At 42.7% G+C, this 24,014-nt stretch overlaps 1 protein-coding gene across 4 annotated transcripts in view; it reads left to right on the forward strand.

Moving 5' to 3' along the window:
• Positions 1 to 1,570: 1,570 nt before the first annotated feature.
• Positions 1,571 to 24,014, forward strand: part of trim33 (tripartite motif containing 33) — a gene marked incomplete at its 5' end in the record, with an annotated part of 41,646 nt that continues 19,202 nt past the window's right edge. For 3 of the 4 annotated variants that reach the window (XM_080733241.1, XM_080733244.1, XM_080733243.1), the window contains 8 exons: positions 1,571 to 2,342; positions 11,477 to 11,595; positions 12,319 to 12,466; positions 14,608 to 14,743; positions 16,218 to 16,334; positions 16,522 to 16,636; positions 20,892 to 21,038; positions 23,145 to 23,262. In XM_080733241.1, the coding sequence (XP_080589367.1) occupies positions 1,571 to 2,342; positions 11,477 to 11,595; positions 12,319 to 12,466; positions 14,608 to 14,743; positions 16,218 to 16,334; positions 16,522 to 16,636; positions 20,892 to 21,038; positions 23,145 to 23,262 (1,672 nt within the window). The remainder of the gene's footprint in view (positions 2,343 to 11,476; positions 11,596 to 12,318; positions 12,467 to 14,607; positions 14,744 to 16,217; positions 16,335 to 16,521; positions 16,637 to 20,891; positions 21,039 to 23,144; positions 23,263 to 24,014) is intronic. The other variant, XM_080733242.1, reaches the window with a different exon arrangement.

The following is a 24,014-nucleotide window of genomic DNA, read 5'->3' on the forward strand; positions in this document are numbered from 1 at the left end:
TGCGGACGTACGGACGGACGGGACAGGACAGGACAGGACAGGACAGGACAGGACAGATAAAACCTGTTCATTCTGAACTGAAATGGCCATATATGGACATGGGACACACATTTTGCTTTTTGAAAAAGCCTATTCATTCTGGACTGATATTCTGGACGTACGGGACAGAAAAAACCTGTTCATTCTGGACTGGAGTGACCATATATGGACATGAGGTGACATACATTGTGTTTTTGAAAAAACCTGTTCATTCTGGACTGAGATGACCATATATGGACATTAAACACACATTTTGTTTTTGAAAAAACCTGTTCATTCTGGGCTGAAATGACCATATATGGGCGTGGGACACACAAAGCCACTCATTGGAAGCGGTTTTCACCGCTTCAAAAACAATGTAGCAGGACTGAAAGATCCCCCAGGGGTCCCCTGGAACTAACTCCCTGCCTGAAGGTCCCCCCAAGCATGCAGGGGTCCAGCTAAGCCCGCCCAGGGATCCCTGCAATGCACCACATTGTGAGCTTGTAAATCTGTTATTTTTAAAAACTGAATATTTTTTCTATGTTATAACCACACAAATTTTGTGTTGGGGTCCCTGACACAAATTATTTTCAGATGAGGGTTCACAGCCAAACACTTAATTTGGAGGTCCTTGTCATAAAAATATGTTTGAGAAACTGCCCTGGTTCAACATGGACCATTTGGCAATGGTACCAGCAAAATATCTTCCTCTGTGGTTGCAGCAGAGACATTTTTGCATATTATTTAAGACCATTTTTGTTTAAGCAATATAGGGCAATATGGCACCTGTAAAGATTCTATAGCACCATTTGACAAAGGTTCAAGATTAGCACGTATATGATATAAATACCATTTGACAAAGGTGCCTGAAGGCACCTTCAAAGCTATAGGTGCTATATTCTACAGCACCAAAATAGCCCCCCAAAAGGAAAAACTATTTTAGTGATTGTGTGTGTGTGTGTGTGTGTGTGTGTGTGTGTGTGTGTGTGTGTGTGTGTGTGTGTGTGTGCTTTGACAGAAATAACATAAATTGGTAGATGATAAAATTGCAATAGGTCAAATAGCCTAAACATGTTTGTGTTTTTTCTTTTGAATATATTTATATGTATGTCGAGTTATGTGTAGCCTATCTCTACCTTCGTATTGTATCATAAATAGTCAAACACGTGTAAAAATGTCAAATATTACCTACATACACTGTGTTTTCATTTATCAAACGAATTAACTACAGCGCTTACTCTCACTTTAGTCATGTGACCAATTCCCCATTCAGGTTGCAGATCTGGTCTAGGGCGGATACGGAAACGGCCTCTGTGAGTGCGTGTACGAGGCTGCGCCATACTCTATGGGCTGCGCAGATAAGCGGATACAGTAGGGGGGCTTTAGACCTGATGTGAGCGCTGGTCACTGTGGTCAGTAAAAGGAACCCAAAACCAGGCTCGCCTGGCGGTGACGCGGTTAACTTCATAAACGTCCCCCGATGGCGTCATGACGCTCTTCTCCGCAAAGAGCTTACGCACGACGTGAATCGGTTCAAAGAGGAAGGAAGATGGCGGACAACAAAGGCGAGGAGGGTATGGATACCTCCAGCAATTCGGATAATACAGCAGCCCCGTTGGCTCAAGATAACGGGGACCCGGACGCGTCGAAGGACGACAACGCGGTAATAATCATCGACCCGAACCCAACAACGACGGCCGTTGGCGAGGAGGCCGAGCCCACGGAGAATGTTGTTGATCCTCCCCAGGCTGAGGCACCCCCGACACCCGCCACCAGCGGAGCAGCAGCGGGAGGAGGAGGAGGAGGAGGAGGAGGAGGGGAGGAGGACGCTAACGGCGCCGAAGCTCAAGCTAACGGCGACAACAGCAGCAGCAACAGCACCGCTGCTAGTCCGCCGACGGCGGAGAACAGCACCGCGGAGCCCGCCTCCGTGACCACCCCGTCCCCGGCTCCTCCTGCCGCTGTTGTTGCCGCTGCTGCGGGGGACGCGTCTAATAATTCTTCTGGAAGCAGCGGCGGACTCACCACGGAGATGTCTCCCCCTCCTCCCGCGGCTCCAGCGGGGGGCACCACCACGCCAACAGCCGCCGCCTCCACCTCCACCACCACCACTACCACTACTACCACAACCACCCCGCCAGCCCAGCCCCTCAATTTATTGGATACGTGCGCTGTGTGTAAACAGAACCTCCAGAGCCGCGACTGCGAGCCCAAACTGTTGCCTTGCCTGCACTCGTTCTGCCTGAAGTGCATCCCGCAGCCCGACCGACAGATCAGCGTCCAGGTGCCCGGGCCACACGGCCAGACGGACACGCACATAGGTGAGGTGGTCCGACTCCGCATTAATGTCCGCATGTATTCATTCGTCAATTAATTGAAACTCAGAGCTCAGAAGGGGGAAATTGTGCCATTTCTCTGGCTCTCACTCATGGTGTCATAGTCCCAAACTTTGGTCCAGGTGTCAGTGGGGTGGACAGGGCATTTCGTACACCACCTGTGGTCCGTTGTACCACTGCTGGGCACGAATGCATCCCTATTCCCGACTCGTCCTCCAACCACACCTCCACAAACTATACTTATCCCTTTTAGCTTTGTTATAAACTGTAGGTTATCATTATGTGTAGTTTACTTCAGCCTCCCAAGACAGACTACACTTTTTTGTACCTCTATTTATTACTACTACATGGCTAATTGCTTCTGTTGTTATGATTATACTGGTACCGGTACCAGTATAATCATAACAGTGGTACTCCATTTTAAAATGTGTGTTGTACAATGCCAGTGTAAAATTTAGATGACTACACTGTAGTCACTACAGCATGTCATTATTTCCATATTAACATTATATTTATCGTCATTCCATTAGTTATCAACATTCAGATGTCTAACAACATCACTTGTAGATTGTCATCTAGCTGTGTGTTGAATTGTGATCATCACAAGTTTAAGCTATTATTTACAACTAAATATCGACTTAATACTAATAATCATATATACACTTATAATCTTTAAGTTGACATACTAATGTTCATGTCTTATTACTGGATATGGCAAGTTGATGACTTGTGTTATGTAATGTAAGTGTACTCACTAATGCACTTTCTTAATCTTTAAGTTGACATACTAATGTTGTTCATGTCTTATTACTGGATATGGCAAGTTAATGACTTGTGTTATGTAATGCACTTTCTAAGCAGTACTGACTCAAAATGTCTGTACTTAGGTCCCGGTTAATATCTAACTTTATATCTTTAAGTATTAGCTCGATATAGACTCGATGTATAACAGGCCTACTGATTTGTGCTTCATAATCATAACCTGTGTTTTTATGGACCTTTTGTTTATGTATCCACTATGTACCTATCTTGGTCACTTATTTATTGAATGTCAGTTATCTACAAGTCTACGATTTGAACATGACATTTAGATATCGATTCTAACATTTATGTAGGCCTATAACTGCGGTTCTCAAAGTAAGTTTCGGGGTCCCCAGTAAAATTTGTTTATGTTGCATTAAAGCACCACTTTAACCCTACATACATGGTATATTTGAAAACGGCTGTTGATCGTCTATTTTCTAAAAGCCATGGAACATTTTTGTCAAACTTGAATGTTTCTGTAACATTTTAACCACCCAAATCTTGTATGGTGGTCCTGGGCACAACATATTGTCAGATGGGGGGGGGGGCAAATGCGTCCTTGATATAAAAAGTTAGGGAGCCAATGTTATTCAAGATATACTGTATATAGGTGGACTAATAATGCAGTACCTGTTGTTACAGTACTTGAAGGCAAGTAAACCTTTGATTGAGGTAAATTCAGGTGTCATGATGGCATTGGCAGCAACAGAATTGAGAATTAAATAAGTGCAAGTATTCAGATTAATTAACATCTACAACCAAATTTCTTATCTGCCGTTTTATCCATCACTGTCTGATATAATCTTTTCATTACGCACTAGTCCTTATTAGTTCAGCTTGAAGCAATTGCAAAACTACTTTATAACTACTACTACGTAACTACTATAAAGACTGTATGTCCCTGACACTGTCCATGTCCAACGACAGCAATACACTACTCTCATCAACACAACACATGGCCATGATGACTCATGATGAATACTGTTACTATAAGCTCTACAACCCAGGATCTGACTGACATGGTGCTATTTAGTCGTCAGTTTGGCTTTGAACCCTGCAGCTCAAATATATACAGTGTTGTGGTTGGTTGTAGATCTGCCGCTGTAATTGCAACACATGACCATGTAGGCTAATTGTCTCAGTATGTGTGGCATGGCCCACTACCTTAATTATTGTTTAGTGCTACAGCTACTTCTATATTAAATCGAAGACCCAATTATGGACTTGTGTTTGTCCCCATTTATCTTAAATGAATCTATTAGGGTAAACTGTGGTTAACCAGAAATCATGCATCCTTCCTTTGAAGTCTGAATTGGACCCTGGGATACCATTATAATCAGAGTTTCTGTGTGAATACACAGACTCTTGTTTTTCATAACAATGTGAAACACATATTCACGTCGAAAATAATTATTTTACAGTTTTGTGCCGTATCTCCATGTCTTTAATGGTAGGGATAATGATCAGTAGTCAGTACATGGTGCCTGCCAAGTTTGCCAACGCTCTCTGTATGCCGCTCTCTGTATGGCCGAGTCAGCCAATCAAAGCAACTAGTCCATGGGCCAGACGGGTTGTCGGTATCAAAAAGGTGGCAAAGGTTACCATGCATTTTTGAAAAGCTCTATATCTGTAGATTATATTTTGGTATGATAACCCTTTCTTAGACACAACTAAATTGGTGTTATCAGCCGCTGGAGTTGGTGTCCCATTAACTTTACATTACAGGGGAAAAAAGCAAAAAAATAATCTGCTTTTAGTAGCATAAGAGGGGTCAAACTAGGGGTTTGTCATGATGCTGAATCCATTGCAAGCATATGTTTTGCACAAAAAACATTCCTTGGGCTATAAATGGCCTCAGAAAACGATGCATATATGGGTGTGCATTCATGTTAGTCAGAGGCCTTAGGGTTTTATTTCTCGTGCTAATCAGTCTAAAAGCACCAAATTTTGCACAGATGTAGCCCAGGGCATGCTCTAATGATTTAGCTAGGGCGCCCGAGTCGGTGACCTTCGGGGTCGCCACAGCTCCAGAAAAAGAATGGTTTAGTGATGAAAAGTGAAGAGTCATCACTTTTCAGAGTTTTGTGGATGTTTTTTTTCGGGCGCCCTAGCTAAATCATTAGAGCATGCCCTGGGCTACATTTGGCGCTTTTACAGGTAGACTGATTAGCATGAGAAATAAAACCCTAAGGCCTCCGACTAACATGAATGCACACCCATACATGCATCGTCTTCTGAGGCCATTTATAGCCCAAGGAATGTTTTTTGTGCAAAACAGATGCTTGCAATGGATTCGGCATCATGAAAACCCCCTAGTTTGACCACTCTTATGCTACTAAAAGCAGATTATTTATTTTAACCTTTTTTCCTGTAATGTTAATGGGACACCAACTCTAGAGGCTGATAACACCAATTTAGCTGTGTCTAAGAAAGGGTTATCATACCAAAATATAATCTACAGATATAGAGCTTTTCAAAAATGCATGGTAACCTTTGCCACCTTTTTGATACCGACAACCCGTCTGGCCCATGGACTAAACCCAGATTGTCTGTGTGCTGTCGTACAGTCGTAGCCATGCACATGTAAAACACTACAGCCATACTACCCTCTGCCTCCTGGGGGAAAGAGGGGCAATGGCTCCTAGTGAGACCTGCTCCAGAAACAAGTCTTGACAGTAAGATGGCAAAGCTCCATGTTCAGAATGCAATGTAGAAATTACACTTAATGACACTGCTAATGCTTTTCCATGTAATCAAAACTTTTTGGTGTCGCTCTCAACACAAATAATGTCACAAATTGACTGGACATCTACAAATTTGACCGTGGAGAATTCCTCTAAATTTCACCCAAGACAATGGTAGTTCAGTGTTTATGCTACGACTGAGTTGTAGGAGCAGAGCAGACCACCCTGCTTGCCATCATCATCAAATAGCCAAAATTAATGGGTCTCTGTTTCATTGGAGACTTTCACATGATCTTAATCGTCTATCTTGCACAAAATATCCTTGGCTTCAATTGAATATAATGCCTTTGGAATTCATGGTCTAAATTCTATTTTAGCGTCCAGTAAAAAAGCAAGCAAAAAATAATCAAATAACTTACTTTCCCAATTTCATCAGCATTGCAAATCATTTTCAGACTATGGTTCAATCACAAGTTAGCCTGTTGCATCAATACTCAGTGCACTGCAGAGTGGTATATTAACCAAAGCAGGATACTGCTTACTGACTCCTTTACCAGCAAATACTGCAAAATAGGTTTGCTCATTGACTCAATAGATTATTACCAGACACAAGGGTTAAAACAGTTACCGTGGCTACTCATTGATATTTTTAAAGAGGTCTCTGTGATCAGTCAAGTTAGATGTAAGGTGGTGGTCCGCAGTGGTGTAAAGTAATTAAGTATATTTACTTAAGTACATTTTTTAGGTATTTGTACTTTACTTGAGTGTTTCCCATTTCAAATACGTGTTCTTCTACTCCACTACATCTCAGATCCAAATGTTGTACTTTTAGCTTTAGCTTTTAACTTTTAGCTACTAGTTACTTTGAATATTTTGATTGTTATTAATAAACATACATTAGTCACTTCAGCCCTATATATCTTTTGTCCATTTGAAAATGGACGATCTACAAGCGCACAATGCGTTGCATCGCGAGCTTCTAGATCTGCTATTTTCAAAAGATTTTTATACATTTGCAAACTCTAAATGGGACATTCTGCACAATGATTACCTTTACCTTTGGTACCACTGGTGGTATCGTAATAAACAACCACAAAAAACCTGTGGTAATTGTCAGAGTTGTCAAGTGTCATAACATAAGTTTCACTTATATACTTTTTTTTCCCAGAGGAAAACTGAATTAAATGAGGAAATGGAAAAGGAAGTACTGCCTCGAGACTGAAGTCTTATGACACTGAATAGCTTAGCTGTCATCACTTTCTCTGCAGCCAGTAGCCCGTGTATCTACTTTTAATAAAGACTGACCTTTGAATGACCCCCGTTTCCATACACAACCTCTGTAATAATGCCCTTTTATATCCAGAAGGTCATTTGACACTATTGATACTCCAGACAGACACTGGTCCATGTGATGATGCCTCAGTAAGGCTACCGTTAACCTGCACACTACTAGAGGCTCCATGTGAGGCAACAACAACAACATTGCCTGGCGGTGCCAGCCTCTATCACACACGGTCTGGTTTATTAACCAGGCTAAGAACAACCTATTTTCACACAGGGAGGGAAACACATGCATGATTGGACAGATAGACGGTTGGATAGTGGTTACACAGGTCAAAAGTATTTTTGGATTCCCATAATGTTGTAATTCTCTGTTCCTCATTGCATAAAAAAGAGAAGAATCCCGGCTCTATCTAGCCTGACCTATGACAATATCCACTGCCTGCCAAGCATGTAAAACAAACTATAAATAAGTAAGTAATCAAAATGGTCCACCTCAAGCATTTATAAAGACTTGGCCAGACCCTGATCCCAAATTCCCAATTCACATTCTGGTGGGCTGAACGATTCTAATAAAAGGAATTACCGGTATAACTGCTAGGCTAACGGAATGATAAGTCATTGTTTGGATTTATTCAGGCCATTCCTCAGGCCTTTTTTGGCAACATATTCCCTTAATCAATGGGGAAGGGCGGCCGAGCGTCTAGTCGGCGACCTGGCCAACTCGGGAACAATGTAAATAGGGAATGAATGCCCTGCCCTTTAATGCAAACCTCATTATATCTGTTGTCATAGGATCCGTTTTGACCATCTGTTTGGCCGTGTGTCCATTTATGCCCATATATGGAGATATCTGTCTGTCTACGTCCATTTCATGCCCATATATGGAGATCTCTGTAGGACCCGTTTTGACTATCTGTTTGCCTGTGTCCATTTATACCCATATATGGAGTTATCTGTCTGTCTGCGTCCATTTTATGCCCATATATGGAGATCTCTGTAGGACCCGTATTGACCATCTGTTTGCCTGTGTCCATTTATGCTCATATATGGAGATCTCTGTATCTGATGTCTGTGTCCGTTTATGCCCATTATGGAGATCTCTGCATCTGTTAGTGCCCCCGACTACCTGCTGCGGCGGGAAACACGCGCGCCGAATTTAAAATAGGGAATGAATGCCCCACCCTTTAATGCAAACCCCATTATACCTGTTGTCATAGGACCCGTTTTGACCATCTGTTTGCCTTTGTCCACTTATACCCATATATGGAGATCTCTGCAGACACAGTACCGGTTCCGGCCCTACCCTTTAATGCAAACCCCATTATACCTGTTGTCATAGGACCCGTTTTGACCATCAGTTTGCCTTTGTCCACTTATGCCCATATATGGAGATCTCTGCAGACACAGTACCAGTTCCGGCCCTACCCTTTAATGCAAACCCCATTATACCTGTTGTCATAGGACCCGTTTTGACCATCTGTTTGCCTTTGTCCACTTATGCCCATATATGGAGATCTCTGCAGACACAGCACCCCTTACTTTACTTACAGAGCGCCCCGGAGTTCCCTAGCCCCTGGGCTCCTTATTCCCCTTTATTATTTAAGTTTAGCGTGAGAGGGAACTGCCCGGGCTTATCCACATTATTCACCTGGTTCTCTTAACACATTCCCCGCCATTTAACAATACCTTCGTACTCTATGGTGCCTCTGGTCTCCATAGACTTCCATGTAATTCATAGTGCACGGATCATGCACACCCATGCCTAGATAATGCACCACGTGTGTCCACATTGCTCACAGCTTTCAAACAAAAAAATCCGAATGGAAATCCGTTCAGGCATTCATGAGATACAAGCCATTATGTTTTCCTAAAATGTAAACAAAGATGGCTGCCATGTTTGATAGATGGGGTTGCTATGGGGGTTAAACATGCAATTTCGCGATTTCTATCATGCCTACTACATTTTTTGGGGTCCAAAAAAAAATTTGAAAAATTTTTTTTTTTGATTTTTTATTTTTTATTTTTTTTTCAAAATGGCGTAAATTCTCGGGACTATCGGGCCTGGCAGGGAAAGACATTAAAATAATCTCGGGACTATCGGGCCTGGCATGCAATGAGTTAAAGGCACAGCCCGCTAATTCCCCTGAACCCAACCGCTCTGAAGAGCACCCTGAACTTTGCTCACCTCGAAGTGAGAGGAAGAAAGACTTTAGTTTATGCCACACTCAGAGAGATTTTTAGTTGACTCATCTAGCGTATGTGATGTCAGAGCCTTTTATGAAGTGATGTCACAATGAGTCAGCGCTTGCTCCGGAACAGCCCGATGTCAGTCATCTCCGCATAAGGAGATTCCAAATCTTTCGTGCCGGATCCAAAAAACTGTGTATCGGGTCGGGTCGAGGCCTAGCTAAGAACGTAGGCAAAGGTCTGAGCTGTCTGTGTGCGAAATTTGGAGTCTGTAGCACCAACCATGTGCTGTCAGGGCTCATCCATGAGGTTCGGGCCATTCAGATTCGGCGTCCATTGGCTTCAATTAGTAGTCAGGACTCCGCATATGGAGATTACGAACCTTTAGCGTTGGTCCCGGAAAACCGCATATCGGGTCGGGTCGAGGCCTAGCTAAGAACGTAGGCAAAGGTCTGAGCTATCTGCGTGCGAAATTTGGAGTCTGTAGCACCAACCATGTGCTGTCAGGGCTCATCCATGCGATTCGGCCCAATTCGGCCTCGGCTTCAATTAGTAGTCACGATGATGATGATGATGATGATTGAATATGGAGAAACACGTACCCACAATCCCATTGTTTAGAATGTGATGTTAAAAATACAGTGTGTGTGTGTGTGTGTGTGTGTGTGTGTGTGTGTGTGTGTGTGTGTGTGTGTGTGTGTGTGTGTGTGTGTGTGTGTGTGTGTGTGTGTGTGTGTGTGTGTGTGTGTGTGTGTGTGTGTGTGTGTGGGTGCACATGCATGCCGTGCACGTGAGGGTGTGCATGTTAACAGACCCCCCTACATGTTTATATACAGATATGTCCAGTTCACTGACATCTGTGTGGTACATTATCGTGTGTGCCTGTGTGGGTGGGGGTGGGGGGGCCCTCTACACAATCCGGCTCCAGCTGCTTTCACAACTGATCACTCACAGCTCTGTGCAGCTGGAGTTTACACAAACCGGCTGTGTGCTGTTCAAGCCAGTTTAGACCGGCTCAAACCGGATTACACCAGTTTTCACTGCAGCCAGCTGGTGAGGGGGAGTTAAGTTTGTGGGTTTATGAGGTGCTGGGGGAGGGGGAGGGGGTACTCCCTTTTTCAATTTAAAACATTTATGAGAAGTTTTATATTGCGCATAACATTATACTTAATAGTCACAAAGCATTGCAAAGCCATGTGCTTAGTCTTTGGGGGAGTAAGATTGAAACGGTAATTACATTTTGCAAACTAATTTAATTAACTATGCGAAATTACAGGATTTAGAAAAATGTCTCTTATTGTTTTGTAATTTGATTTAATATTTTCATGAAAATGTCTAGGATGATGTGATTGAATTTCCTTGTGAGGAGCACTAAATTAATTAGCCCCAATAGGCATCGGGGTGCCCCAGTTCCAGGAATTTTCATTATCATCAGGAATGATTTGAAAGGAAATTATGCAAATGTCATAAAAACCTTTCACTAATCCACTTCTACCTATGAAGTTGGCCCATTATTACTTTGGATTCATAGTCATCTTAAAGTGATCCCTGGCTAATACGACAAATATGCCTTAATACATTATAATAGTTCTCTATAACTACAATGTAAAATTAAAAACACCTTAAATATTGTATTTCTCCTAGAAATAACAAATCTTTCACTCAGTAGGGGAAATGCCTGTCGCAAGTTGATGATGTCATAAATGTCATGTGTGATCTATCCCTATGGAATTTACGGCATGCATGTGCAAAAAACACATTTGAAATATTGATTTGATGCTCATATTAACCATAGGAAATATTAAGTTTGTTTTTATTTTCACATGCATGCCATAAATTCCATAGGGATAGATCACACATGGCATTTATGACATCATCAACTTGCGACCCTGTTAAGTTAAAGATTAGCTATTTCTAGAAGAAATAAAATATTTAAGGTGTTTTTAATTTTATTTTGCAGTTATAGAGGCCTATTATAATGTATTAAGGCATATTTGTAGTATTAGCCAGGGATCACTTTAATGAAGTGAACAGGCAGGTAAAGATAATGACAGGCCTCTTTAATAAGAATATGAAAAATCAAAATATTTCAGCGTTTTAGTGCAACTTAAACAGTCAAGCTGTCCACCTGTTGACCTGTGTTCTGTTTCCTCTTCCCAGTGAATGTGATGCGCTGCTCAGTATGTCACCAGGATTACAAACAGAGTGACATAATCGACAACTACTTTGTCAAAGACACCTCGGAGGCTACCAGCTCGTCGTCTGAAAAGGCAGCACAGGTACTTGTGACCACAATGTTTACAATAAACTAGAGATGTTACCGATCAATTGGCAATGGATCGGATCGGGCCGATCAAAGCGTGATCGGCGATAATCGGTGGTTTAGATCAAAAGGTAAATTCACCGATCCGATCGGATCGGTGCATCCGATCAACCAGCCGTTCAGTATGCCCACTTGAGGCCATTTTGGGGTATTGATTTCCACAGTGCTGAAGGAATAATTAGTTACTGCTATGATAATAAATACATAGTAATGCTGGTAAATAACTATAAGGCAAATATATAAATGAATTCATGAGTGAATGAATGAATTAAAGTTAAAACGTTAACATTTAGAAAATATATAAATAATAACTTGATCGGATCGGTGATTGATCGGTATCGGGTGATCAAACTTTTGTGATCGGTGCTCGGTGATCGGTTCCAAAAAACCTGATCGGACCATCCCTACAATAAACAAATAATCAAATCTAGCCTTCATCATCATCCTTCGACTGTCGTCGAGATCCTAGATGCCACGTCTTTCCGTCGGGTCCTGTCGGCCATTGCTGCCACGCATGCCCCAAATCTAGCCTTGATGCTCTGCCATGCTGCCTCAGTGGACAATGGGCATTGTTGACATTAGGTTTACTTTGAGAGCAAGCCAGCCATCCATGTGATGAGAGGTCCAGGCAACTGGTACGGAGAGATGTTGACATGCTCATTGCTCTTGTCTTCCCAAGGTATGTACCAGCTGCGAGGACAACGCCGGAACCATAGGCTTCTGCGTGGAGTGCGGCGAGTGGCTGTGTAAGACGTGTGTGGAGGCCCACCAGAGGGTCAAAATAACCAAGGACCACAAGATCCGCACAATGGGGGATGGCGACTCTGGTAAGCTGCCCCATGACACACAGGGTAGTGATGTGTTGTTCATGAGTGATTCATTCATAAGAACGAATCACAAGAATGAACATGAACGATTCGTTAATTTCCTTAAACTGTTACGTTCACGCTTTCGTTCATACCCCCCCGTCTCCTCCCCCTAATACTGTAGCTCTCGGCACACAGGAGAGGAGGGCAGGGTTTACGCGCAAGGTAATAAAAACGCTCCCGCGATAGTGTTTTTCATGGGGCGATCACGCTATGAACGGTGAACGTGAACAAATCATTTGAATCAGATCATTACCGTTAACAAAATGATTCGTTCACGTCTACTATGAGAATGTCTGACAGGAGATCTAACAAAGCAGGTTGTGCATGAAGCACAGTAAGACTATCCCCTCACTATGTACAGAGAGTGCAATCCTACTGGAGATGCACTGCCGATAGGCTGTTGCCATGGTGACAGTGCTGCAGAGTCCGATTGCTTTAGATTATACATTTCACTGGCCTGGTCATAGTTTGTGCTGTGGGCCTCTAACAATACCTTTCCAGGGGGTCTTTCTTTAAAGCCCCCCTTTCCTGCATCATATTTAGTCCTCACACACCCTTGACATTTTGCTTTAGAGTTGGGGATGGACTTCAATTAATATTGCATTTTACATTTAGCGATTTGATCACAATAAACATATTCATTGTGATCCGTACAAAAAAAAGCAATTCAACTGTGTATTTCTGTGAAATTTGCTGACCAGAACCGCTTTTGAATTACAAAACCCTAATGAGTATTAATTCTATTATTTATTACATTGTTGTCCTAAATCTGCATGAGGCACATGGGGCAGCTGGACGATGTAATATTTATATATGAATACATATTGATTATCACCCGGGTATTCTGCATTGCCTGAGGTTATGCAAACGAGGGCTGGCATATCATTGTATGAGGCTGTAGTGAGGACTGAAGCATCCAGGCCTGAGGTTGGTTACCAGCAGGTATGGTGAATGCCCAGGTGATATTTTATCACACAAGCCATGGGAACCAACAGTTCCCGAGCCATATGGCCCATAGGTCAGGAGCCTGTCTCCTATTTCCTTAGAGTGAGGCAGCTTATACCCCGTGGACATGATGCTATGTCACAGGGACCCAATCCAACCCTTGATGCTGAATGCCAAGCAGGGAGGCAGTGGGTACCATTTGTATTGTCTTTGGTATGGCACAGCCTTTGATTGAACCCCGACCTGGCGATCTCCCAGCCTCAGGGCAGCCACTCTAACCACAAGAACTGGTGGTTTATTATCACATACGGCAGGGGGTGTCACACCAAATTCTGCGCCCTGGGGACAAGGATTCACTGTGGGCCCCCTATGTTCTTCATAGGGGGGAGGGGGATTTTCAAGGGCCCCCCACCTTAGGCCCTAGTAACTCAGTCCCACTCCCCTCCCCCTCCCCCCTTGTGACACCGCTGCCCGCAGGCTTATCTAGTCACAAAGACAACAAGAAGTTAGCATTTGATAAACGCAGCAACCGTGGAGGCCATTTTTAACATGTTGAGTTCCTTCTGCAGTGAGTTGACCAACAGTGGCACTATTAGAGGCGCTCGGCTATGTCGGGCGTCTGTGCGAACACAATTGGTCCGTGTTCGGGTGAGGGAAGCCGGACGGGGAGGGTGATACTGGTCATTGCATGTATTCCTTCGGGCTGGGGCGGCACCTGTCAGCAGGGAGTGTTGGGTGGGAGGAGTAGGACGAAGGCTCTACGTCCTCCTGGTGGGGGCTCCTCACTGGCAGGTGAGTCAGTAGGATACAACAGCAGTGACAACACAGAAATCGGTGTGGGGAGGAATCAATTGGTATAACGACTAAATTGGGGAAAAAAATAATGGCTAAAAACCCTCTGGGACTCAAAGTATAAAAGTAAAAAAAAAGAACAGTGGCGCTTAAACTTGGTTTGGCAGCCGTAGCCATATCAGATATAGCATATCACACTCTCTGTGGCATCTCACCCTCTCTGTGCTTTTATCACTACCCTCAACCATGGTATCATAAATAAAAGCTGGGTATATGATAATACCAGATAGTATTTCGCCCATCCATTGTCAGGATCTTTATTGGGCATTTTTTTGTGTGACTCAGCTTGTCGTTTGTCTCAGCAGAAGCAGTGAGTGCACCGGGACAGAGGCCCGTCTTCTGTCCTGTCCACAAACAGGAACCCCTGAAACTCTACTGTGAGACCTGCGACACACTAACCTGCAGGGACTGCCAGCTGCTCGAACACAAAGAACATAGGTAACGGTAACCGCAATGATGTTCATTTTGTTTAGCTGTGCAGCACTGAGACTGTATTATACTAGTGCAATCAATACCTGTTGTAGCGGGTACGATGTCAGTGCAGGCCTGTACTCGCACGCATATAATTTGCGGGAAATTCACGTCATATAATGTAATTCGCTTACAACGTCTGTCATTCACGGACAAGATCTGTAATTTTTCTTTACATTGACTTTGCATGTTAACGTGGTGGCACATGGTGGCTGACCGACTTCACACTCATCACTGCACTCCAATGAGGTCTACTGACGCTAAATGAGAACATGATTGATTGGATGGTTTTCGAGATATGCATCCTATACATACACCATACATGGGCAACTGGCGGTCCGGGGGCCACATGCAGCCCCCACCTTCACTAAAGTGGCCCGCAGGTTAATGGCAGAATACTGATATATTATTGATTTCAGCTGTTACAATTCCATTTCCAACCATGCAAACACGACTCGCTTTGATTACTTCAGTCTATATTAGTAGCTTAATGACTAGTACTAGTCCTTTTTAGGTTCAATATATTTGTATTTAAGTTCACAAAGTTAACCTAGGAAGAACATATCAATGCATTTGAAATTAAATAAAGTCGTACTTTTCAGGATTCCAATTGAAAAATAGCAAAAAAGAAATCCGAATTCCAATTCAAAAATAGCAAAGTAGATCTGCTATTTTTGCTATTTTTGACTGTATATGCATTGTGGCACTCTGGAGTGAATGTGAAAATATAGTGTCCCTTTCCATCATCAAAGTTGCCCACCCCTGCTATACACAAATAGATTTGTGAAATTTATATACAAACAACAAACAAATTCACAGATAAATTGACAAAAGAGTAAGCATAGCAACTATGCGGTCAACAACATTTGGGCTGTTTATAATCTGACATTGCGTAGTAGCTCTGGATATGCAAATATTTTACATTTCAGAAGAAGACACATTCTCCTTCCCGTCCACCTTGTGTTGCCGATCATGACCTTCAATTCTCAGGGTGTTCCTTATTATCATGGACGTACTAAAGGTTGGAAGCAACCCTTTTTCCCCACACCAGCCACAGTAGTTGCTGGATTATTTATCCAGCTATGTCATGTCATCGTGCCCTTCAATAGTTTGGTTATCTGACATCACGCCCGGCAAGAACTATTGCTGTCGTGTCATTCAACAGTGCATGGAAAAAAGAACCACCATCTCCCCTTATCTGTCTGTTCCCTTCTAGTTAAAGATTTGTCAGACTTTTCAAAATGTTTTGAAAATAGATCTACAAGCACACAACTCATTGCATCGCCAAACCCCATGTTTTTTTTAACGTGTCGTTTTAGTAAATAAAGACAACTTACTGTAAAAACTTGTCAATATGTATAAATCAAATGTTAGGTCCATACAGTATATATCACACACAACGCTGATTTAATTTAGTACTCTCACAACTTTCTCACTTCAGGTACCAGTTCTTAGAGGAGGCCTTTCAGAACCAGAAAGGCATCATCGAGACCCACATGACCAAGCTACAGGAGAAGAAGAGCTATGTGCACTATTCTGTCTCTCAGGTGCAAAGCAGGTACGAGACGTGATTTCTACACAAACCGGGTCAGGTCTTCATGTATATACAGAGTAGGGCCTAAGACGTTAAAACACATTTCAAACGTTTCTTTTTTTATTTGCTATTTTAACGTGAAACACTTTAGGTTGCATTTTATGTATGAAAGGTGCTACAACACAAATGAAGTTATTGTTCTTCCGTCCAGGATAAAGGAGCTCAACGAGACGCACAGGAAGGTGGAACATGAGATCAAGATTGCCGTATTCACACTCATCAATGAGATAAACAAGAAGGGCAAGGCCTTGCTGCAGCAGTTGGAGGTAAGTGAACTGCAACCAGTGTACCAACTAACTAATGTTGAGGTACCTTTACTTTACTTGAGTAAGCCTATTTCCATATTTCATTACTTTATTATTCTATTACATCTCAGAGAAAAGTATTTGACTTTTTACCCCAATTTGACAGCTTTCGTTAAATTGCAAATTTAGATTACTAGCCACACCTAAGTTGCACCGCAGATCCAGATCCCTGTATATGCCCCCTTTTGTGCATATGGAGCTGAATGTTTTGTTGCTTATGTTGCTTAACTACACATTGAGGTTAGACGACATATTCCTGGGAACTCCCTCCTACTTACTTTTACTTTACTAAAAGTCATTCTTTCACCACTGACTGCAACAAGTCTGCTCGCCACAAGCATTTCTTAAGTTCCTAAAATGAAGCATCTGTAGTCAGGTAGATTGTTCCTGTATATTCCGTGCTATCTGTGCATAATGGATTTTGTATTAATTTGGGAGAGTAAAACTGCCTGTAGACTTTATAGCTTTATTGGTTGAAATATACTTGAGGATAATGTTTTGGTGATTGAATTTGAATGATACAACGGGTAGGTCAAATCACGTAATCTGATAGCTTGAAGGCTATGGTATAATGACCATAATAGCATGGCTATAAAATCCAATGTCTTCCTATTACAGCACTATATTGTATCACTCAGCAGCTAAGGGAAACTGTTAGGCTGCTAATGGTCCACTACCAAATATAACGTGAACATTGATCTCCTTGGAGGTTTGTCCTGGGAAAAGTCTACCTTAAATGATGACATGCAGAACAGCAGAAAGATGAGATTGATGAACTGAGTTAATCAACATATTTGAGTTTCAGCCTAATCTGACCTCCACTGACTTCCAGTATGAAAGTAATCTTCTAAAAAGTAAAAGGATAGTTGCAATATGTGTGACAAGAAAATGTGGGCAGTGATTTTATTGGTCTACTGGCATCCAGCACAACACATTTGGTTGATTGGTCCAGCGGCTTGAGAGACCCATAGACATATCCCAATAAGAACAGTTTTTACCGTATTACACCTATGTAGGTGTTCATGTTGCCATATTTGGTATGTGATTTATAAAGACAATAAGGCTAGGGCTCCACCAGGAGTGTTGCGTTGTGCCGGCGACGTTTATGTCGGCAGTGGAACACCCTTCATTGATTAAAAAGGGAACGTTCCCAGCGTTGACGCTCACGTGACGCTCGATGGCTGCAGTGGAGCCGGGGGGTGACTCATTCTTGGCCATGTCAGCCCCATAAGTGCAATATACCATGGCCTGGAGAATACTTGGTGAACACCCGTTATCAGAGTATTCGGAGGCCAGACATTGATGGAATTACACTGAACAGGTCCATGTGGGATTCATGTGGCGTATGAGTTCATGAGGTATCATGACTGTAGTTAAAGTGCAGTGACAGTATATCCATACTATAATTCTACAAATCTCACTCACTCACTCACTCTCAGTCTCTGTTCTGCAATTGTCCTCCTCACTGGCTTCAGCAATTGATGCACACAGCATTGACCAATAGCATTATTCAGACCATGAGGACGGCAGGACGCCTGTTTTTCATTTTGCCCAAATTCAAGCTGTTTATTATTAGTGTTTTTATGGGACCCGACCTATCGTCGCCATGGTTATAGCCCTCAAGCTATGGGATGAATAAGCACGGCCAGCTGCCAGAAGACAAACTGCGCATGGGCACTGTTAGACAGAGCTTCTCTCTGAATCAACGCGCTTGTTTGAGTGGGCAATGATCATTAACTGAGGAACTATATTTTTCACTTCTCCCATATTCAAGCTGTTGATTAGTGTTTTTTACAAAGTCTGTTCAACTACGACCAGAGTTTTCGGCATTACCCCATGCATGGCCAATGAGTGGCCACTATGTGTGTCTTTGCAGTGCGACGCGGCGATTAACAGTACATTTGCAGTATTCACCGTGGTATAACAGGTATAACAAGAAAAGTATACTCCTTGATGCACAGATTCCCGCTAGGCAAGGTTGTCAGTCATGGGGTGCAAGCGCCAGGTCACGTGACAGCTGACGGGGAAAATAATTTGTGTGACAGAGCGTGCCAATGTTTGTGTTTGTAGTGGTCCCTATGGGCACAAGTGATTTTTCTGGCGTCTTTTGCAGACTCACGCAACTTTTGGAATCCAGACGCAAGCAATGTTCAAAAATATTGTACACGGTGTACAATATTACTGAATATTTTTAGGGGTTGACACTAAGTTCTCAGAGACACTTGCCGGGCAAGTACAGGTCATGTTCTACTTGCCCAAAGCTCATGCCCACTTGCCCGAAAAGTAAATCACCCATTATAAAATGATAGGTAAGATTGTAATTACCACTTTAACACTTATTTCTTTACTTTCTGGGGCTGTTCGATAAAAAATGCCATACCTCAATACCTCCAAATCCAATACCAAAATATACATATAATAAACATAGGTATGAAGCTATTGAATATGTCTATGGTTTTACACTGTGGTTATTTTATATTTTTAAGTGTAGCAACAGTCAAAACAGCACATGAGTTAAATAGTGCTCTTATTTTACATTCCACAGACCAGAAGACGGAGCGTTCATGTGTTTAGAGTAGACAGATATCTCGCGTTGTGTTTATAGATGGTTGTGTCGCCTCTAAAACAAGCACTTGCCTGGTCGGGCAACCTGAAAACAAACTTCACCTGCCCGAAGGTTTTATTTACCTGCCGGGGGCAGGTAGGCAAGCCTTAGTGTCAATGCCTGATTTTACACGTTTTGGTCTATGAACCCCTGAACTGTCATATGCCAAAACGTGAAGTGGCATGTTATAGCAACACCATGAGGCTGATTTGATCAGGTTGGAGGTTCTTCCTTGGCCTACTGGGAGTGTGTGCAAAGTTTCACGCCAATCATACACTGCATTAACGATTTGTGTCATTTTGTGAAAAATGGGCCATTCCGGCCTGGCGGGGATAGATATAGTCAATATGTGCATAGACAAATCAATACCCAGAAGTGTGGGAACATGAACAAATATACAATAAAACCTGGTAACCTTTTTTTTGTTTGTTTTTACTGTACATAGCCTAGTGGAATACATCACCTGAATTATCCCTCAGGACCAACAGTCTGCTTTTTCCTAAAACCCTCCTGGCTAACAGTTAGTGTGATGGGGTTGATGATGCCTGCGGACTGCTTACCTTCGTGTCACATATAGAAAACTATATGTGACATAACAGATTTACAACCGAAGTATAGGAAGTTGCCCAATATTGTGCAAGACACACCTAAAACCTTTTTATTTAAAAACTTCAATTAGCTTCTGTACTTGGTTACTTACAACTGTTGTTTATTTTATTCCTAATTTTATTCCTAATTCCAGTTTGATGTTACTCGTAAATCATTTCCAGCTTGTCCTGAGTCATGATGACTGTCCTAATGATGTCAAAGTCTTATTTAGCAGTCATGAATTAGGAACACGACAAACAGCAGTTGTAACAAAGTACTTGTAGGCCTACAAAAATGCAAATTTCAAGCTCTATAGTTGGTATTTTAAACAGAAAATTAACTAATCTTTGTAATAGTTCTAGTCTGTTGGGCATCAGCTGCAGCTGCTAGCTCTTGTGTTGCTGGCACAGTCATTTTGACTTGGTGTACCAGCAAGAGATGTTTAATCATGTTAGACATGCTACCACCTTTGCATGTTATCATAGTGTTGCATTTCATGCACTTGGCACGGCCTTTGCCCTGCTTACTGAGGTACAACCACACTTGTCCATTTCTTTTTTCTGTTAGCCTTGCTCTCTTGACACTTTTTCTGTGAGACTTCACATGCGTTCCACATACTGCTCCACTCTACACTCACTCAACGCAAGTGATGTCAAAATATCGATACTTGCAACGTTGGAACTGGTTCCAATCCTCAATGAATCTGGTACCCAACCATAACCATGAGAAGTGCACGGTACTGTTCATCACTATTCTGCATGAACCCCCATTTCCATGGCACCTCAAACTTTCCACAGTCGGTCAGTCAGTCTTCCATGACAAATTCTGCATTCACTTATTTCTGGGGGTGCCTGCTTAGTGAGTGGTTGTGCAACAGAACAACAGATGGCTCTCATTTATAGTTCCTTGCGACCAAATGGTGAACATGTTTGCATAATAGGCGAGGTAGTTTGTCCTTAGGTCATCTGTCCAGTTAGCCTAAATCCAAATCCAAACCTTTCCTCTGTGATTTTTCTTTGGCAGAGTGTGACCAAGCAGCGCAGCATGACGCTGGTGACCCAGCACAAGGACACCCTCCATTTGGCCCACCAGATCAGCCACGTGCTCAACTTCTGCCACTGGGCCATCACCAGCGGTAGTAGCACGGCACTGCTCTACAGCAAGAGGCTGGTACGCATCACCTTTTTAAAAATGTTTTTTCGTTATTGATTTTTAGAAGAATATTAACATACAAAATAATAATAATAATGAATGGGGGGAAAACCCACTGTGTAGATCAATTGCACCATCTATAGTTTGTTTCATGTAATGTATAAATCGTTTTAAGTACAGAGCCAACCATACGAGCCATGACACACTAATAACACATATGACACAAAGAGGGAAGAACGCCTGCAGAGAAGAACACTTGGATATCTAAAGGAGGCATAGAGAGCACTCTAATAATGCCTCAGAATGCAAAACCACACAACCACACTCCGGGTACAAACCGAGGAAGGTAATTTATAATTATAATAATAAATAATAATATAGGCCCCACGCCTTGGGGTGTTTTTTGTCACAGTACATTTGCACATAGGTGAACTATAACAATAGCTATAACAACTAGGAGCAGAAAGCAGCCATATGTGGCGCTCGGGGAGCAATTAGGGGTTAAGAGTCTTACTCAGGGACACACATCGACACATTGCTGACCTGGCCAGGAATCGTACCTGCAACAACCAGTGGCTTTGGTTCCCCAGGCAGGCTCACTAACCACTCAGCTATGGCCGCCCCTCCAATTAAAAGGGCAGTGACATTTCAGAATGAGCCGGGAGAGTTCAAAGGGGAGGTGGTCTAAGGCTAAGCCCTAGGCATTCAACTGTTTAAGATATTAATGCCTGGTTTATACTTGCGACGCGTTGTGAGCTTGTAGATAGGCTATTTCCAGTTAAAGACATGGCGTGCAACCATCTGTTTCTTGCATAATCCATGGTGCTCCGTGTACATGCAAAGCATGTGGGTCTTCACGTTTAAGCTCAAACAAGGGACCCATCTTGATTCTGGATTGAACTGTTGATTAGAACCAGCATTTGAGCGAGCATAATCAGTCCCAGGTGCGAGTGACAGACACTCAATGTTCTATGTGCCAAGATGGACGAAATGTGCTTGGCCACGATGAACAGTGTGATTTACATGCTGTTCAGATATCTGCTTTGGAGATGTTATCGGCTATGTTATTACTTGCGCCAGCAGAGCGCGCAAGTAGGGTGATGAGTGCTGTCTTTAAGTGGTGCCAATTAGCCAATGAGGGGGCAGTGTTGGCACCAATTAGCCAGTGAGGGAGCAGGGCCTTTGAACTCATCCTGTCTGTATGTGGCACCAATTCACCCTTTGTTAGCCTTCTGGTTGGTCCCTGACTGACCAACCAGAAGGCTGCCTTGTCCCGCCCTGGTTCCGCCTTTTTTATGTTGAATTTGCTAAAACATAATTTTTGGAGAGATAAAATAATCTAAAAACATTCTGAGTCACTATACTGCCACTGAGCAGCTCCATTTGACTGAAACCAAGTTTGAAATGAGAATTGAATACACAGAATAACAATACGAAGCAACTGAATTACAATGGTAGTGGATGGAGTGTCCCACTGAATGTCCCACCGAGACATGGCAACCAATGGGTGTGAAGAGGGGCGGGACAACGGGCGGGACTTGACAAAGGGTGAATTAGCCAATGAAGGAGCTTATTGGCTTATTGGTTCAACAACATACAGACAGCACTCATTACTCTACTTGCGCGCTCTGCTGGTCGCACTTGTCGTTTTCTTTGTAAAGTGACTATGAGTGCACAAGGTGCAAGTTGGCACAGCGGCAGAGCGCAGTCTAGTTATTATCTTATTGTTGTCAGGCAGAAACCTTGTATCTATACTTCATCTTGTTATGTTTTGTCATAAGTTAATTCCTTATGTTTTGTTGTATGACAGTGCTGCGCAAAACTAGCAAAGGTTGTCGATATACAAGCTCACAACGTGTTGCTAACGATGTTGTGAGCCTATAGATCTATTTTCACTTTTAAAATGTTTGCTTATAATGACACATGTCATTTTCTTCCATTTCCTGAAAAATAATGTCCGCAAGTTAGGATATATTGCCATGTTGCCATGTCTCATATGTGCGTTTATTGGTGTGGTGGGCGCCATTAATAATGCATGATTGTGACTGTGTTGCTGCCATGTTTTGGGTTTTGTAGCAATTGAACTGTGTGTGTGTGTGTGTGTGTGTGTGTGTGTGTGTGTAGATCCTGTTCCAGCTCCGTCATGTTCTGAAGGCCAGGATGGAGCCGGCTCCTCAGGCCAACGGAGCGGTGCGCTTCTTTTGCGATCCCACCTTTTGGGCAAAGAACGTGGTGAATTTAGGTGAGAGGTGCTCATTATTACCTAACACCAAAATATTTCCATATGTCTTATTAATCACGCACAAATTAACCAGAGTTCCAGACTCTAATTTGAATAATGAATATGATTTAATATAATCGTTTCTATTATTTTAATTATGAGACTAATCATCCTACTCACGGTTTTTAAATCATGCATGAATATAAACTCTGCTTGCATTACAAATCATTGTTCAAATGTATATTGCACCCAACAATAAAACAACTGGAGACAAATCAGAAGCACATAAACATAGCACAGGAATGAATTAAATTAACATATTGGGTGCCCCTAGATGGCGCCACATTTATCCCCTCTGGATGCCCAGACCAGCCACCATTGTATTGCACACGGCCCTGCTGCGTCAATGCATGCGTCATGACGTCACTTGGTCACATGACCGCAGACAGGATGTTGTTGTGTAACATACTGTATGGGCCAGTGTTGATCATAGCTGTTGATTGCCGATCAAAAGTTGGTCATTTTGCCACAGTCTGCCACAGTTTTAGCCATAAAAAAAACATCAGAGATAAAGGGCGTTAAAGATGGGGAAATGCATTGGAGTATATGGAGAAAAACGGCAGCGCGATGCTCTCAGCGTCCCTTCGAAGCAACCCGCGGTGAATGGGCTACATCCCGGCGTAGCCCCGACCTTACGGTGAGATTTAAAGCTGTTACTGTAAATACAGTAAACGCGGCAAACGCGTTGTGGGCCTCCAGCAACATCAAAGAGT

Source organism: Nannobrachium achirus, assembly GCF_963921795.1.
Source record: "Nannobrachium achirus genome assembly, chromosome: 9".
NCBI lineage: Eukaryota > Metazoa > Chordata > Actinopteri > Myctophiformes > Myctophidae > Nannobrachium > Nannobrachium achirus.